Source organism: Lynx rufus, unplaced genomic scaffold, assembly GCF_022079265.1.
Source record: "Lynx rufus isolate CCGP_SWC_20201006 ecotype Redwood Valley unplaced genomic scaffold, mLynRuf1.p SCAF_14, whole genome shotgun sequence".
NCBI classification, from domain to species: Eukaryota; Metazoa; Chordata; class Mammalia; order Carnivora; family Felidae; genus Lynx; species Lynx rufus.
Window position 1 is genome coordinate 36,517,388 of NW_025814828.1, and position 17,266 is coordinate 36,534,653.

Genomic DNA, 17,266 nt, shown 5'->3' on the forward strand with positions numbered 1-17,266 from the left:
CTTCACCTATGCCTTCTTCATTAGGTGAAATACGCTTTAAGTTACATTTATTAATAGACATGTTTTCATTATAAGCCTTTCAGTAGTCCTTATTTTTATTTTTGTAAGTTTATTTATTTTGAGAGAGAGAGAGAGAGAGAGAGGCAGCAAGTGAGGGAGGGGCAGAGAGAAAGGGAGAGAGAGAATGCCAAGCAGGCTCCGCACTGTCAGTGCAGAGCCTGATGAGGGGCCTGAACCCATGAACCGTGAGATCATGTCCTGAACCGACGTCGGATGCTTAACCAATGGAACCACCCACGCACCTAGCATTTCAATATTTTTTAACTTTTAAAACTATGTCCATGAGTTGCTAGGATTAAGAAAAAAAAAAAGCTAAATAAAACTAGATGATTACAACTTTCACGTACTAAAATGTCAGACTCTTTTTACTACCAGAATAATTGTAGTTGTGAATGTTCTACAAAGGTGACTCTTGTGATAATCACTGCTACAAAACCAAAAAGTCCTCACAGGATGTACCCTATTAAAGGCAGATGAGTGGTAATGGGTTTTCATCTTAAGGACAGAAATCTCTGTCCATACTTATACTCTATCACATTTAAAGTGCTGTTCAGCTGGTCAAAGTTTGAAGTTTATCATGTTGTTAGAACTTAAAAAAACTAAACTTTTAAATTGTTTTACATTTCTAGCTGGAAAATAGAGCAATATGGGCAGCTCATGTTTCAGCCTTTAATTACAAGAGAGGTTTAACTAGGGCTGGTAATACATTGCCCTCTGCTGGCCAAAGCACTGCCAAAGAAATGAGTTACAGACTTGTGCATGAACATTTAACCTTGTGTTTTTTGTTTGTTTGTTTTTCCAATTTTCACTACTGGTATTTCTGGAGGTATGGCACTCAAGAGAACTTATGTTTCCCGGCTTCAACACTCTATTTGTTGGTTTACTAAAACAATACATTTTAGGCTGGTTTTTGATGGAGGACAGGGAAGAAGAGAAAACATGGTAATATCAGAAGCTATGCCAACACATAACACAGTTGGAGAATTATCTCAACACCAAGACTTGTTTAGAGTGATGCCTTGAAATGACTACTTCAAGTCTAATATATCTGCGTCCATCAAAATATTATCAAGATGCATCCATCAATGTAAGAACTGATTTGGGCAAGGATCATCAGTGAATGCTAAAATCAACTAAGTGAAAGGGAAACAATACATTCACAGAGGCTCAAAATATGACCTTCAGATTACTTACCTATTACAAAGGGGGAAAATGTATCTTTATAATGGGGAGTTGGCAGGAGTTAATAAATTTCCAGATTGAAAACTGCAAACAGATATACAAGTGCAACACGTTTTTGGGTCACTGGGGATACCTGGTCACCTTATCGAAGACAATAAACCAGATTCTGGTGGCAGCTAAGAATATGGGCTCTGAAGTCACACTGCCTGCGTCCAAATTGAAGCCCTACGCTATAGCTGTTATATTAATATCAGGAAGTTATTTATCTTCTATGGGCCTAAATCTCCTCATCTAGAAAATGGTAGTAATAATAGTATCTATCTCAGAGATATTTTAACAATTGAATGAACATATATAAAAAGCACTTTGGTGGCTGCCATTTATTACTGTAGGTTTTCTGGAGGTAAGACCTCAGGTGGCCAACTATACCTTGCCTTCCCCTCACATCTCTCTTCTTGCCCCTTGAAAAAGGACAAGAAGTGATGGGGAGCAGGGGACTTCACTTCAAGACAACTGTATCTAGAAATTCAGAAGAAATGATTGGTAATAAAGTGGCCAGGAAACCCTGGTCTTGGGAAGAAACGGACAGTGGTGAGAGTTCTGCCTTTTTAATTCCCCAAATCTCCCTGCAATACAAGTTACTGTTTCCCAGGGCGTAGGTGTGGGTATGTGTTTTGTACCTGCGGCAATCTGATGGCCTAAATTATTTTTAGAATTCTATCATCAAATGTTTCCTTTTCAGGAATTTTTCTATCTACTTTTGGCTTTTCAAAGAGCCTTAAAAAAAAAAAAAAAGTACGGCAGGCTCAGAAGCATGTGAATTAACCTTAAGTCACTCAAAGATGTTGAAATTCAAAATGTGACTGCCCTCAAAAATACTTTTTGCCTCATCTAATCTGATGCTGAAGTTTCTTCCCTTCCCTGAACCTGATTTGCCATCTACTTTCCGATTGCCACCTCTGAGGTCATTCCTTTTTTTTTTTTTTTCTAATTTTTTAATGTTTTTATTTATTTTTGAGAGAGAGAAAAAGAAGAGTGCAAGCAAGGGAGGGGCAGAGAGAGAGGGGGAGACACAGAATCTGAAACAGGCTTCAGACTGTCAGCACAGAGCCCGATGCGGCGCTCGAACTCACAAACTGTGAGATCATGACCTGAGCTGAAGTCAGATGCTTAACCGACTGCGCCACCCAGGTGCCCCTAGGTCTAATTCTTAGGACTGCCACCGAGACTGCTACAGTGTTTCCGTGGTGTGCCTTTCTAGAAGACCATGTCTAGCCACTGCATGCAAACCTACGTGAAAAGGCAAAAGCCAAATATAATGAACCTTTGATTAGTAGGTCCATTTATGTTTTGTCATTGGACCCTTCTTACAAAGCTCATCACTTTTCTGTGTGGTTATCAACTTCCCAACTCCGGACCGTAATTTCTGCTGTTTTTAAAGTTGTTCTTGAGGGAAATACTCCCACAATTTGCTGAGAAATCAGCTCCTCAAAGTAGAGGCTCTTTACACCCTGATTAAGGGTGGGCCGGCCGCAAGAACAGCTGCTCGCTGTAGCAGTGGGGGCCGGCGAACAGCACCCTGGAGATGCGGCTGTGGCCAGACACCACATCCTGAAGGGAGCAGGGGGCTCAGCAAGCCTTGAACAAACCACAGCTTTGAGTAACAGGTCTGTGCTGCACTCCTCCTAAAGGTAACCACTGGCTTGGGTGTGCACTGAACTGGATAAGAAGCTTCCACCGCCCCCCTTTGGGAGAACTACTTATCTTTTGAACATGATGTTCTAACACAGACTACGTAAGTTAGGCCTACCTTCTCTTCCTGCACACCAGCCTCCTGTTGCTTGAACTCCTGATGCCAGAAAGAGTACTCAAAAAAGGCTAACTAAAGCCAGTTTAGACCCTAACCTAAAATAAGTGTCTGGCTGAAACACAGAGGTTCAGGTATGAGTGAGCTGTCTGGTGTCCTCTGGGTTCTGGCTCTGAGGGGAATTGGTAAGGGACCCTAATCCTGATCCCTCTAATCCATGTGAGTCTGGAAAAGTCTCATGCACCATTGCTTTATATAGCTCACCATGGGTTGTCAAAATCAATTACCACATGCTTGCCCTCTGAACCATTCTTGCCGAACGACTCTCCACACGAATTCTGGGGTGAAACATTCACTTGATACACGAATATGTCGAAAGCAGGAAACTTAGCACAAGGCAGGGCTTATATTCTGGGGGAACTACTCTAATACCTCAAGAAGTAAATCATAAGGGTCAGAGCACAACATCTAGGAGATCAGTGTTTGGCAAATGATGTAGGAAGTGATTAGAAGTGCTGGACAAGAGTATTTGCACTTGGAGTACAGAAGCACAACTTTGAAGAGGGATGAATGGGAAAGATGAATGAGAACCAAAGAAAACTCCTGGTGGCCTGAATGAGAAAAGTCCAAGGGGCCACTTTTACAGAGCACTTGTAATCCCTGAAATTTCTGCCTGACAAGTCATGTTTTTGTGAATTTAGTATTCTCTAATATTTACGTTTTCCTACCAATTGCAGTATTTCTTAGAAAAGCAGAAAATTTTAAAAGTCCTTATGTTTCCATTAAGGAATTCAAAACCACCTCAATCAAAAAGAATTTATACTGTTATTAATGGCTAAAAATTAGCTTGAAGTCCAAAGTTTGCAAAGACTAAAAAATAGGACTTGATTTCTTCCATAGTCAATTCTGCTACCTCAGAGCCTAGAATAGGAAACCCTGTCTGAACAAAGTTAAAAGTATTCAAAACTGTGGGGTGGCTGGGTGGCTCAGGTGGTTAAGTGTCCAACTCTTGTTTTTTTTTTTTTTTTTTTTAAATGTTATTTATTTATTTATTTATTTTTTTAAATTTTTTTTTTCAACGTTTATTTATTTTTGGGACAGAGAGAGACAGAGCATGAACGGGGGAGGGGCAGAGAGAGAGGGAGACACAGAATCGGAAACAGGCTCCAGGCTCTGAGCCATCAGCCCAGAGCCTGATGTGGGGCTCGAACTCACGGACCACGAGATCGTGACCTGGCTGAAGTCAGACGCTTAACCGACTGCGCCACCCAGGCGCCCCTATTTATTTATTTTTGAGAGAGCACAACCGGGGTAGGGGCGGAGACACACACACACACACAATCTAAAGCAGGCTCCAGGCTCCAAGCTGTCAGCACAGAACCTGAAGTGGGGCTCAAACCCACGAACCGTGAGATCATGACCTGGGCTGAAGTCAGACGCTTAACCGACTGAGCCACCCAGGCGCCCCAAGGGTCTGACTCTTGATTTCAGCTCAGGTCATGACCTCATGCTTTGTGAGTTCGAACCTGGCGTTGGGCTCCATGCTGACAGTGTGGGCTCTGCCCCTGTCCTCCCAACCCTCAAAATAAACAAACAAACATAAAAAAATATCTTTAGAAAGTATTCAAAACTTGACCTCAGTTTACTTACCCATAAGTAACACCAGGTACAACTGACCCCCAAGACAGACCAGTAATTCCTGCTTTCTAAGGCAAAGGATGAGATTGGAGAAAAAAAAAAAGTCACGTGCTTTCAAGTTAATTTACTAGTTGTGTCACCTTGGGCATGCTATTTAACATATTATTTACCTCTTTGAGACCCAGTTTCCTCACATATAAAATGGGACATCTGCCACTCATTGCTAGAGCTCTCCTATGTAAACTACTCTGCCCAGTACCTAGCACAGAAATGTTGCTTAGTATGTGTTCTCTTTCCTTCTAGTTCCTTTGGCCTTTCAGAACCATTATGATTCATTGTTTTCTCCTTTTGCTAATTTGTAGAGCATTTAAAGTCTGTATCACACATCACATATTAATCTGAATTCTTGGCTTGCTTGTTCAATCACTCTTGAATTTCCACACACCACTAGAAAACAAGTAGGAACTCCAATAAATATTCATTAAATGAAATGCGCTGTTTAATACAGAGCACTAAAAATCAAGACAGGAAGAAATGGCAAAACGTACATCCATCCAGGCATTCTTGCTCAATAAATGATCAGTTGCCTGACAATTATTTTAATAAGTTGACTCTTCTCTGGTCCAATGGTTGACTGACATCCTGTGGTAGCCAGCTTCCAAGATGGCTCCCAATGATCATCACCTCCTGCTAATGACCTCTTCACACTGAATCACTGCTGGCTCTCTGGGACCAACATAATACTGCAGAAGTGACAATGTTGATTTCAGAGATAGATTAAAAAAAAAAAAAGACATTGCATCTATGGTCTTCTTTTCTCCAATCACTTGCTGGGTGTGTGTGTATGTATGTGTGTATGTGTGTGTGTGTGTGTGTGTGTGTGTGTGTGTGTGTGTAAGCCAGCCACCAAGTAGTGAGGACAGATGGCTACGTGATGTCATGCAACTTATGTGACCTTTTCTGAGGTTGTTTTCCTCACCTTTAAATTAAATATATTTCATACTACTTATTTCACAGGGTATTGTGAAGATTGAATACAATATGTAAAACACAGACCAGAATGCCTGGCACATAATAAGCTTTCATGCGACGTGGCTAATACTGGTGGTGGTAGTGGAAGCTATAGGAATTGATGGATGTGAGATGTGAAGGAAAGAGGGGAATCGAGGATGATTCCTAGGTTTTTCGCTTGAATAACTGAGGAGGTGATGGTACCATTTACTGAGTTTGGGGACAATGAAGGAAAGGCTGTGGAGAGCAAGGACATTTTCTTTTTCTTGGACTAAAGGTGCTTAAGCCTCAAAGTGGTAATATTAAAATTCTCTCTCAATTGCTTATAAACACAGCATTTCACTTCCATTCTTTCTTCTCTAAATTACTTCAAACTTTTTTTTGTTGTTCTAAGTAATTCCTTCCTGGAACATGAAAAGTTGTTGAAGTAAAAATGATAGGAATTCCAGAGTCCAAATTACTGTGCAATCAATGGCCATATAATTCTGGATGAGTCACTGTTCATAATGAAGTGAGGGCAAGCATTACAAAGAACAGCAGCAGGACAAAATCCACTCAGGTAGTTCTCACTTTTGTTTTAGAGAGCACAATTTGCAAACATTAGGGAGGATTTGTGCAATCAACATGAAATAAGATATGCATTGGGGGTTATGAGAAATGGCAAGGTACTTCTATTAATTCTGAGTGAAGATTTACCGATAACTGAAGTGCTCAGGCTTGACGAAATTACATTTCTGTTCCCATTCTCAGACTCCCAGTGGTTTCACTGACACAAGGAAGGGTAAATGTGTGATGCAAGTCTGGTGCGCACTTAGCTTGCATTTAGTTACTAGTCCACAAACTCATTAATAACCATCTTCTTTATAAAACTGGTTTCACCATTCTTTACATCATAATAGAACTACTCATTTTATCCAAGGAATATTTGGTCTTCGGATTCTGGCACTTTCCAGGATTCTCCAAATCCATTAAGAAATGCTCCAAACAATGTATACTACTTTGAATCTGAATGGAGGACCACACGGGGCAATTCAAAGTACAATGGAGAGGTTCACTTGGTAACCAAGCTGGGATCCAAACCCCTGGGCGCAGTCTGTACTCACAGTGCACTGCTCCCACCCTCAACTCTTTATCCTTAAAACAAAGGATTTTTCCCAAAGATGATCATGAAGTTCTGTTCTGGTTATACGCTAATTTGATTCTAGTAAGCTGCTACGGGTAAGAAAAGTCTGGGTTTTCTTTCCCTTTATTCTTGGTAAAGATGAATTGCAAATGAACCATCCACAGATTTTACAGACAGGTTTGTACCAGTATTTTCTTGGGTTATTATGAAGCGGTTCCTTCTACCACTGTGATGTATAAAACTAGCTATGGGGGACTAAACCTTTGAACTTAATTAACATCAGCCAAGCATGCTAATAAAGCTACTTGAGGTAAAACTGGTTCACGAAATAATCATAAGGAAGTACAATATATATATTGTCCACCAAACTTCCTCCCACTACAGAAATAGAGAAATGAGGTTTTTTCAGAGGTAGTTGCTACATTTACCATAACTACTGAATTTCTTCAATACTGTTTAATTTCCTTTTTTCCCCCCTACTATAGTATGTGTCATGCAAGAATCTATTCACACTGACTAGACTTGAAAGATACCGGGTGGTCAGAGAATTTTCAGTCTGGAATTTAGCATCCCTGTCCTGAACAGCAGAGCCTGGGCTGGTGTAAACGACTCATACAGGTAAGACTGATCACTTAACTTCTAGCTTAAAAGTTTACTCTACAAAAACTCTAATAGGACTAAAATGTTTACATTTTGAAAACTGATCATTACGGTCTTTTTACCTCCTTTCTGTTTGGAAGTGTTTGCTAAGTGTGAAATAGAAAAGCAAAGGCAACAGTAATAGATAGCAGCAGACGCTGTATGAGGCGGTTTAGTTTGCAAAAAAGGAATACAGAAGCACTATTACCTTTTTGGATTTTAATATATAGTGCATTATCTGCACATGGCTGGGGGGTAGGGTTCTTTTTTAATATCATTACAAAAGGAAGCTTCATTTCTCACATAAAAATCTACTTGGATCAAATAAGTTTTTCTTAGGAAATAAACTGGCTTATTTCACTTTCTATTTGACTAATTTTTAAATCAGTCAAGTTACAGGTTAGGCTTTACATATTTACAACTGGTAATACACTAACTGCAACCAGATTCTTTTTTTCTGTTTTAACGTTTATTTATTTTTGAGAGAGAGACAGACAGACACACAGAATAAGAAGCCGGCTCCAGGCTCTGAGCTGTTAACACAGAGCCCAATGTGGGGCTTGAACCCACGAACCATGAGATCATGACCTGAACTGAACTCAGAAGCTTAATCAACTGAGCCACCCAGACACCCCTGCAACCCAATTCTAATTTGCTAGGCTGTCCTGGACTCAGATATAAACTCACACTGAACCATATGGACTGTTTTCTCAATAAAAATTGCAAAGAAATAAAATGATAGACAGTGGTAGACATTAATTAAGGGTCTCAGTATTGAACCTAGAGACACTGTACAGCCCTCAAGCTTTCAAGGCCTTGCGTGGGGATTGCTTAGCTGAAAAAATTATTTAAAAATTATAATAACGTATTTGGAAGAAAACTCTATTTTTTAAAAAAGATTTTATTTGTAAGTAATCTCTATACCCAATGTGGAGCTCGAACTCACAGTCCCAAGCATCAAAAGTTGCGAGCTCCACCAACCGGGCACCCAGGTGCCCTCCCTTCCCTATTTCTGTAATCCAAGATGCAAATATTAAAAAGTGTGCCTCTGAAGAGGGGTAGAGAGTGAAATAGCTCTAAGGGGCTGTGGGCATATAAGAAGGTGGTGCATGGCATCTCAGAAGGCAGATGCATGGGAACATTTTTGTGTTTATCAAGACAGGATGTAATTTAAAAAAAGATTGAGAATCCCCACTCTAGATTTTTATAAAAGAGAATGTGGTACCTAGAAAGCTATGGTGATAAAAACAGAAATGTGGTACATTCTGAATATAGCTCATGATTCTTATCTGACCAGAATCCAATAACTTGTTATTCCCACCTGAAAGGAATAAAGGATGAAAATAATAATGAAAAAGAGTGTGTGTGTGACTCTTCAACACTTCGTGTGTACCATTTGATGCAAGAAAGATTTAAAAATAAGACATAGGGGCCCCTGTCTGGCTCAGTTAGAAGAGCGTGTGACTCTTGATCTCAGGGTCATGAGTTTGAGCCCCACGTTGGGTGTAGAGCTTACTAAAAATAAACAAACTTAAAAAAAATTAAAATGAGACATAAAAAAAGCAAAATCCATGCCTGCATTTATGCTATGATTAAATTATCTTCTAAAAAATCATATTCTTTGAAAAACCAAGATACTAAATTATACACAAAGACACATGAGGGCACTCTAACCAACAAGCATAGGAACTACAGTTTTGACATAGAATTTTAAAGATTTTTGAAAAAACTGAAGTATGGCAGTTTAGCATTAAACATTTAAAATAAGAAATTACCGATGCCTTTTGGTAAAGACCCTGAAATTTTGGTGTCTATCCTTGGTCAACCGTACCTGCCTTCTGTTCAATCCAGGACCTTGTCGGAGTATTTGTGTAGAATTAAGTTTACTTCTTTTTTTTTTTTTTTAACTTCAAAATTTTTATTTAAATTCTAGTTAGTTAACATTAGTGTAATATTGGTTTCAGGAGTAGAATTCAGTGGTTCATCACTTACATACAACACCCAGTGCTCATCATAACAAGTGCCCTCCTTAAAGCCCATCACCCTGGGGTGCCTGGGTGGCTCAGACAATTAAGCATCCTATTCTTGATTTTCGGCTCAGGTCATGATCTCACAGTTCGTGAATTCAAGCCCCACCCACATCAGGCTCCATGCTGATGGTGTGGAGCCTGCTTGGGATCCTCTCTCTCTGCCCCCCACCCCCACCTCACTCATGCTTGTGCTCTCTCTCAAAAATAATAAACTTAAAACAAATACCATCACCCATTTAGCCCATCCCCCACACAAGTTTACTTGTGAAATACGAACAGAGAGGATTCCAATAGTATTAAGATTATAGATAGGTGCTTTTTTTTTTTTTAATTTTTTTTTTCAACGTTTATTTATTTTTGGGACAGAGAGAGACAGAGCATGAACGGGGGAGGGGCAGAGAGAGAGGGAGACACAGAATCGGAAACAGGCTCCAGGCTCTGAGCCATCAGCCCAGAGCCCGACGCGGGGCTCGAACTCACGGACCGCGAGATTGTGACCTGGCTGAAGTCGGACGCTTAACCGACTGCGCCACCCAGGCGCCCCGAGATAGGTGCTTTAATCTAGCCATGAAAAGACACCATTTTGAAAAGCATGTACAATTTATGTACAATTAAGGTGATAATTAAAAATCATTCTTCTATTAATGTGGCCACAAAATATTTTTTGCAACTTTCCTTTGGCCAGTATGTAGTGCTTGCATGTGCCTTAAAATATTTTAATTACCTTTCTAGGCAGAAGCCAAAGAATGATAAATCTCAGGAATTTAACTATTTGTATCAAATTTTGGTTTTTAGACCAAGGCACTATCCAGAATCACCTCTTTTATTTCCAGTGGACAACTGTGATTAGAAAAGGTGAGAAAGCCTCTGTACTTTCCCTTTCCATCCAGTACATTTACATTACTATTTTATTTCATCCAATGCTTTGGAAAAACTATTCAAATACCATCTATAATTTTAATATTAAATGTCTGCAATTCTGTTCTAGCACCTGTGACAAAATTCAAGAAAATTTGCTATAAATGAATAACAACTCAACATGTATTCAACCATCCAGGATCTCTTCCATGGCTCTACCAATCATTTATACCTTCCTCTGCATCATTGGTCTCTTTGGAAATTCTCTCTCTCAATGGGTATTCTTAACAAAAATAGGCAAGAAGACATCGACGCACATCTACCTAGCACATCTTGTGACTGCGAACTTGCTTGTGTGTAGTGCCATGCCTTTCATGGGTATCTATTTCCTGAAAGGTTTTCAATGGGAATATCGATCTGCACGATGCACGGTGGTCAATTTTTTGGGTACTCTATCCATGCACGTGAGTATGTTTGTCAGTGTCTTAATTTTAAGTTGGATTGCCATAAGCCGCTATGCCACCTTAATGAAAAAGGATTCAGTCCAAGAGACCACTTCGTGCTATGAGAGAGTATTTTATGGCCACTTACTGAAAAAATTTCGCCAGCCCAACTTTGCTAGAAAACTGTGTGTTTACATATGGGGAGTTGTACTCGGCATAATTATTCCAGTTATCATATACTACTCAGTTGTAGAGGCTACAAAAGGAGAAGAGAACGTGTGCTATAATCGGCAGACAGAACTAGGCGCCGTGATCTCTCAGACCGCAGGTCTCATTGGAACCACATTTATTGGATTTTCATTTTTAGTCGTACTAACATCATACTACTCTTTTGTCAGCCATCTGAGAAAAATAAGGACCTGCACTTCCATTACGGAGAAAGATTTGACTTACAATTCTGTGAAAAGGCATCTTTTGGTCATCCAGGTTCTGCTAATAGTTTGCTTCCTTCCATATAGCATTTTTAAGCCCATTTTTTATGTTCTGCACCAGAGAGGGAACTGTCAGCAACTGAATTATTTAATCGAAATAAAAAACATCCTCACCTGTCTTGCATCAGCCAGAAGCAGCACAGACCCCATTATATTTCTTTTTTTAGATAAAACGTTCAAAAAGACACTATATAATCTCTTTACAAAATCTGATTCACCACATATACAACCCTATAGTTGACTTCTGACTAGAAAACACCAGCAAATAGAAAAGTGTTTGTGTGGTGATTTAGGGATACTGGACTACATGATTAACAGGTCACAGCTTGATTGAGATAGCAGGCCCTAAGAAACCCTCTTTGGTTTTAGAAATAACCATAAAATTCACTTTCCAGCTCTACTAATACTGCAAGTTGAGATGTCAGAGACTTTCAGAGGCAAAAGTCAAGCATATTAAAAGGATCTCACTGCATATGAAAGCAAGAGACCATTTTCTCTTTCAACTCAACTGTGTATGCTTTTATTCAGAACAAAACATTTCATGACTGTAGGATAAAGCAGCAAATGGTTTATGACTTTTCTCCTTTCTAGTAGTGGCAAATATAAAGGCCCATCTGGGCCTAAGGTTTTGTTGGTAACTTTAAAAATGAGTAAAAGAAAAAAAGTCAGTCAGAAATTTCCTCACCAAAGTCCTATCTAGATGTATGAATAGTAGAGTGTAAAAAGCCAAGGCTTTATAAATGCCCTATTTTGTATTGTCTGCTCATGTTACTGTGAGACCAATAATCATCGATTCCAGTATTTATTACGCCAGTGTTTTTATATATTTGGGTTAGGCTTGGTCGAAATAAAAGGCTAATACAATGTCATTATATGCCGATTTTCATCACATCTTGTAAATTTTCCTCTGTATTCAATATAAATAATGTGATTAATGACAAATAGTACCTGGCAAGTAGATATGCTCAATCAATTTTTGTGAAAATAAATGAATGAGTGATAAGGGCAGTATAACAGTATTGTTGTTGAGAGACTGGTCTCTGGAATTAGAGTCCCTGGGTTTGATCCTAGCTGAACCTCTTCTCTTACTTAGCCAGACAATCCTCAGCAACTTACTTACCCTCTTAAAGTGTTAAGTTCTTCATTTGTAGAATGGAGAAATACTACGTAATTCATAGGTACTATTATTAAATCAGTTGATGTTACTATTACGAGTAGCTGTCATTTACTAAGCATTTGCTATGGGCCAGGCACTCTGCCTCTATGCTTTGCATGTATTTTAGTCATCACCACCATAAAGGATGCCAATTTGCTGATGAAAAAACTGAAATACATAGATAAGCCACCCCAATTTTCTCCAATGTCTAAATAAATACTTAAACTGTAAGCATTTCTTGGTCATTTCTTTCTTCCGTGTAATCTTGTCAGGAAGATAAGTGATGGTGACTATATCCTGTGCTATGTAATGAAAAAACAATGTTTTTAATGTGTTTTATTTTCCCCAAAAGATTGTACGTGCCTTTCGAGCTGTAGTCTGCTTTCTCTTTCTACTCCCACGGTACTTGCATTGTCTGTTCACATAAAAACCAGACAAAAAGTTAAATGAAACTGAAGTTGAATAAATGTTCATGGTAACCTGTTACTTTGTTAGAGACTGCTTAAAGACCCATTTATTCTCTACCCAGTGATTTCTTCAGTGCTCAAAAAGAAGTTTAAAGTAAGTTCACGTAGCACTTCCAAGCCTTTAATCTCATAGCATGTTTTTTGTTCCTGAATTACAAATGTGAAACAGTACGCTGTACAGATTCCCCAAGAGCCATGTGTTCAAAGTCACTAGAGGTTTTTCTAACACATCTGCAAAATTTTCATTAAAAAAGAATCAAAAACAAACAGTAAATATTTCCCCTCTTTTTTAGTTCAATGCTTAACTGAGAGAAGAACATGTCCAGAAAAAAGTCTGAAGTAAATGCATGCTGGCTTCAAATATTTATAGTGTACATCTATTCTTTTACAGCAGCAATCTAATTTCCGGCTGATTAATTTGCTGAGACAAAGGCAGACCTGGGAACTCCAGGCGATTTCCCTAAGTGCTGGCTGTAAACAGAGGTGTCCGATCACCGCTATCATTTTTACATAAGTGATACAGCATTAAATCTCACTGCAGTTAGGAGTTTTAAATATATATACATCTCCTCTAAAAATCATTATTAAAAACATCACTTTGGGGCGCCTGGGTGGCTCAGTCGGTTAAGCATCCGGCTTCGGCTCAGGTCATGATCTCATGGTTCGGGAGTTCGAGCCCCGTGCCAGGCTTACAGCTTGGAGTGTTGACCCTGCTTCAGATTCTGTGTCTCCCTCTCTCTTGGCCCCTCCCCCGCTCACACTCTGTCTCACTGTCTCTCAAAAATAAATAAACATAAAAAAATTTTTTTTAAAAATCACTTTACCTTGCCACGACTTAAGTAAAATAAAAAACATATTACCAAGGTAGAGTTTCCTACATTTAAAAAAGGCAGGAAAAGAGGTGTGCAATTTCTCCTTAAGTTACTCATTCTGATAGAAAACTCCCATTTTAGGGGCACTTGGTGGCTCAGGCAGTTCAGTGTCCAGCTTCGGCTCAGGTCATGATCTCACAGTTCATGAGTTCGAGCCCCGTGTCAGGCTCTGTGCTGACAGCTCAGAGCCTGGAGCCTGCTTCGGACTCTGTGTCTCCCTCTGTCTCTGCACCTCCCCTGCTCACACTGTGTCTCTCTCTCTCCATCAAAAATAAATGTTTAAAAAAACCTCCCATTTTATTTCTCTGTACTGAGATTACGATGTTTATCTTCAACACCACAGATACTTTCTTGAACAGGTAATTGTACATCATGTTGGATTTTTGTGTCTAATTGGCAAGCTGGCTATTCAATGTCATGGTTAATATTTTATATGAAATACTACTTTCTAAATTACTCTACCTTTAAAGTGTGCATTTCAGAAAAACAGTGCTCTAAAAATTTGTATTATTATAGCTGATATAGGATATCATGTTATATGTTAGGTTTTATTAGTTTCAGGTGCACAGCATAGTTATTTGATGATTCTGTACATCACTCAATGCTCATCACGAGAAGTGTAGCTACCATCTGTCCCCATACAATGTTATTACAATGTTATTGACTATATCCCCTATGCTGTACTTTTCACCTCCATGACTAATTTATTTTATAACTGGAAGTTCATACTTCTTAACCCCCTTCACCTATTTCGCCCATCCCCTCACTCCCCTGCTGTCTGGAAACCACTGGTTTGAGAAAAACAATGTTTTTAGCATGTGAGTTAGTCAAACACAATTTCAGAAGCCCCAAATTTTGACTTCTTGGCCAGTGAGATTATACCTTAACTATAGAAGACAGGATTGACAAATGTCTATTTTCCCTTTTATCCTTTCCATATACTCACTCTTGTTGAGGCAGCTTCCAAACCATTAATTGGGAACACAAACCATTAAGACTAGACAAAGCAACCTTAAGGACAAACTATTCAACCTGGAAGAATTTCTACTTCCTGGGTAGAAGAGGAAGATGTCAATCTCCCATATTTGCTAAGGACTCTTTGCAGCCTACCCCTGGCCTTGCAGTCTGCAGGGTGGAGGTTGTTAGAGACAAATGTGGGAAGACCAGCTGAAAGGAAATCTGGCTGTGGCAAACCACAAAGACACCATGGAGGGATACTGGTAATCTGGTAAGCATTTCAACCATGGACCTTCCTCTGACTGCCCCCAAGTTCCAACTGAATTGATATTAGTGGGAAGAATTACTACAACTAGAAAGGTGTTGTACCTGACAGAAAAAAAAAATGCTTGGTCTTATCATACATGCTTGCTGGCCTGGCTCAGAAAGAGGGGAGCAGTGAAAGAATTCACATCTAATAAGCAAGAGAAACAGTCATTCTTTTCCTTTTTATCTTTTTTGTTTTTAAAGTAAGTTCTACTTCCAACATGCGGCTTGCACCCACAATCCCAAGATCAAGAGTTGCATGCTCTACCGACTAAGCCAGCTGGGCTCCCCTCATCCTTTTCTTTCTAAATCAAGGAGTTCATTTTTTTTTTTTTTTTGGAAGGGTGGGGTGGGAGAAGGGAAGCACAGCAATTAGAAACAGGACATAAATTTAAGATGATCTTATAATTCATGGGATTTTTCTAAGTACAATTATTAAAACCCTACATTCAAGCTGAACATGTCCATTATGTTCAACAACCTCACAAAAGACATGCAGAAGAGGAATCAGTGTGTTTCTTATAATAGAGATTAAAATAAACGTGTTCTCATTTTAATGAGAATTTCAATTTCTTTCTCCAACATGAGGTGGAGTAAGAGACGTGGAAGAAGTGTCAGCAACCCAAAGTCACAGAGGAAGAAATACTGTATGAACTCCATGATGCCATGGGAACTAGTGTGATGTGATGAACACCTGTTTATAAAGTCTGGTCCTACGCAGGTGAAAGGGGAACTGAGAACAGAAGGGGACCAGAGAGCAGCCAGGCGTGTTCACCAGTTAGGAGGAAAACCATTTCAAGGAAGCTCATGCAGAAGCGCTTGGGTGGAGGCTTCTGGCTGAGTGTCTAGGACTCTCTGCCCATGGGGTTTTGCACACTTCTGAGAACTAAACACTGAGCTCCCAAACCTCCTGGGCAGAGGCCCCATTCAGAATAGAAAGTGACTGTGTGTATGGCCATTTGCATTTCGAGAAGCAGTGTAACTTCAGTTATTAAAATTGTACGTCAGTAGGGCAGAGCCACAGAAAAGTCTAAGAATTGCTTTGTCTCTCCACGCCCCAGGTGATGCAGTGTAAGGCTGCCTCCAGGAGTTAGGAGAGACAAGAAAGACCCGAGGACTCTTAATGCTTAAGAGAACTAATGAAGGCAGGCAAGGGGCCAGGACTTGCATTTACCTTGCCAACTGTACTGTTTCTTCTTAGAGTTCTTTTAATTTAGGGGTGAGAGGAAGAAAAGAGAAAGAAATGAAACATAATGAAAGTTTTCACATCCTCTCACAAGAAACAGAGGAATAAAAGGGAAGAGGACAGAAAAACAAAACCTCCCCCCCTCCCCCACCAACCCCTGAAAAAAAAAAAAAAAGAAATGAGCATGCACGCCTTAATTAATGCCTGTAGGGAGGTAAAGCAGGATAGTGTAGTATTATACGGTGGGTCTTAACCACAGGGATCTTTGTGCCCCAGGGGACCTTGAGCAATGTCTGGAGACATTTTTGATTGTCACAGCTTGGGGAAATGCTATTGGCATGCAATGAGTAGAGGCTAGGTAGAAGGCAATAATACAAAGGACAGCCTCCCACAACAAAATACAGGGCTCAAAATGCCACTAGTGTGGCTGGTGGGAGAAACCTGTGCTATGACACACTTCGCTCAATTTCAAAGGATGACACAATTATTTCTTATGCAATTTCATATGAAACTGCTTCTCCAAAGCAAGTTCCCACTACAGGTCACGAGGTACCACATAGTCAAATCTAACTTTGATATAAACCAAACATTTTTAGACTCAATTACCATGAGTTCACAAAGAAATGCCTACCAAGTTAAGAAAAAAGTAATACTAATCGATATAGTGCTAGGATCTTTGGAAAAAACCTAATGCTTTGGGATCAATGCCAAGAATTACTATACTACTACTATATAGTTGACTTATTTGCACTCATTGGTTAGTGTCGGTCTCCCTGAACTAGAAAGTCAGCTTGCTCCATGGAGGCAGTGATTCTATTTTGTTCACTGGTGTAGCTCTGGTTCCTAGAATAGTGCCTGACACAATAAGCACTCAGTGCATATTTTGGGATGAATGTCTTAAGAAAAATCTATCCAAATTCAACATTACTAATTAGCTAAATGTGAGCATTCCATTTACCCGTACAAAATGTACAGATTTCAGGTCCTGAAATATAAAGAATATCAACATTAACATGCGCTCTATGTTGAGCCCACTTGCC

General features: G+C 39.6%; 2 protein-coding genes across 3 annotated transcripts in view; one reads left to right on the forward strand and one right to left on the reverse strand.

Annotated features, from left to right (window-relative positions):
- CASK (calcium/calmodulin dependent serine protein kinase) overlaps positions 1 to 17,266 on the reverse strand; it is a 359,561-nt gene that overhangs the window by 164,052 nt on the left and 178,243 nt on the right. The window lies entirely within an intron of this gene.
- Positions 10,513 to 12,639, forward strand: GPR82 (G protein-coupled receptor 82). The gene has a single exon (XM_047076100.1). It carries the CDS (start codon positions 10,513 to 10,515, stop codon positions 11,521 to 11,523), a length of 1,011 nt encoding a protein of 336 aa, XP_046932056.1. The 3' UTR covers positions 11,524 to 12,639.

Excerpts from the sequence above, each read along its gene's own strand:
- GPR82 (XM_047076100.1), top strand. The coding sequence starts at position 10,513 with ATGAATAACAACTCAACATGTATTCAACCATCCAGGATCTCTTCCATG.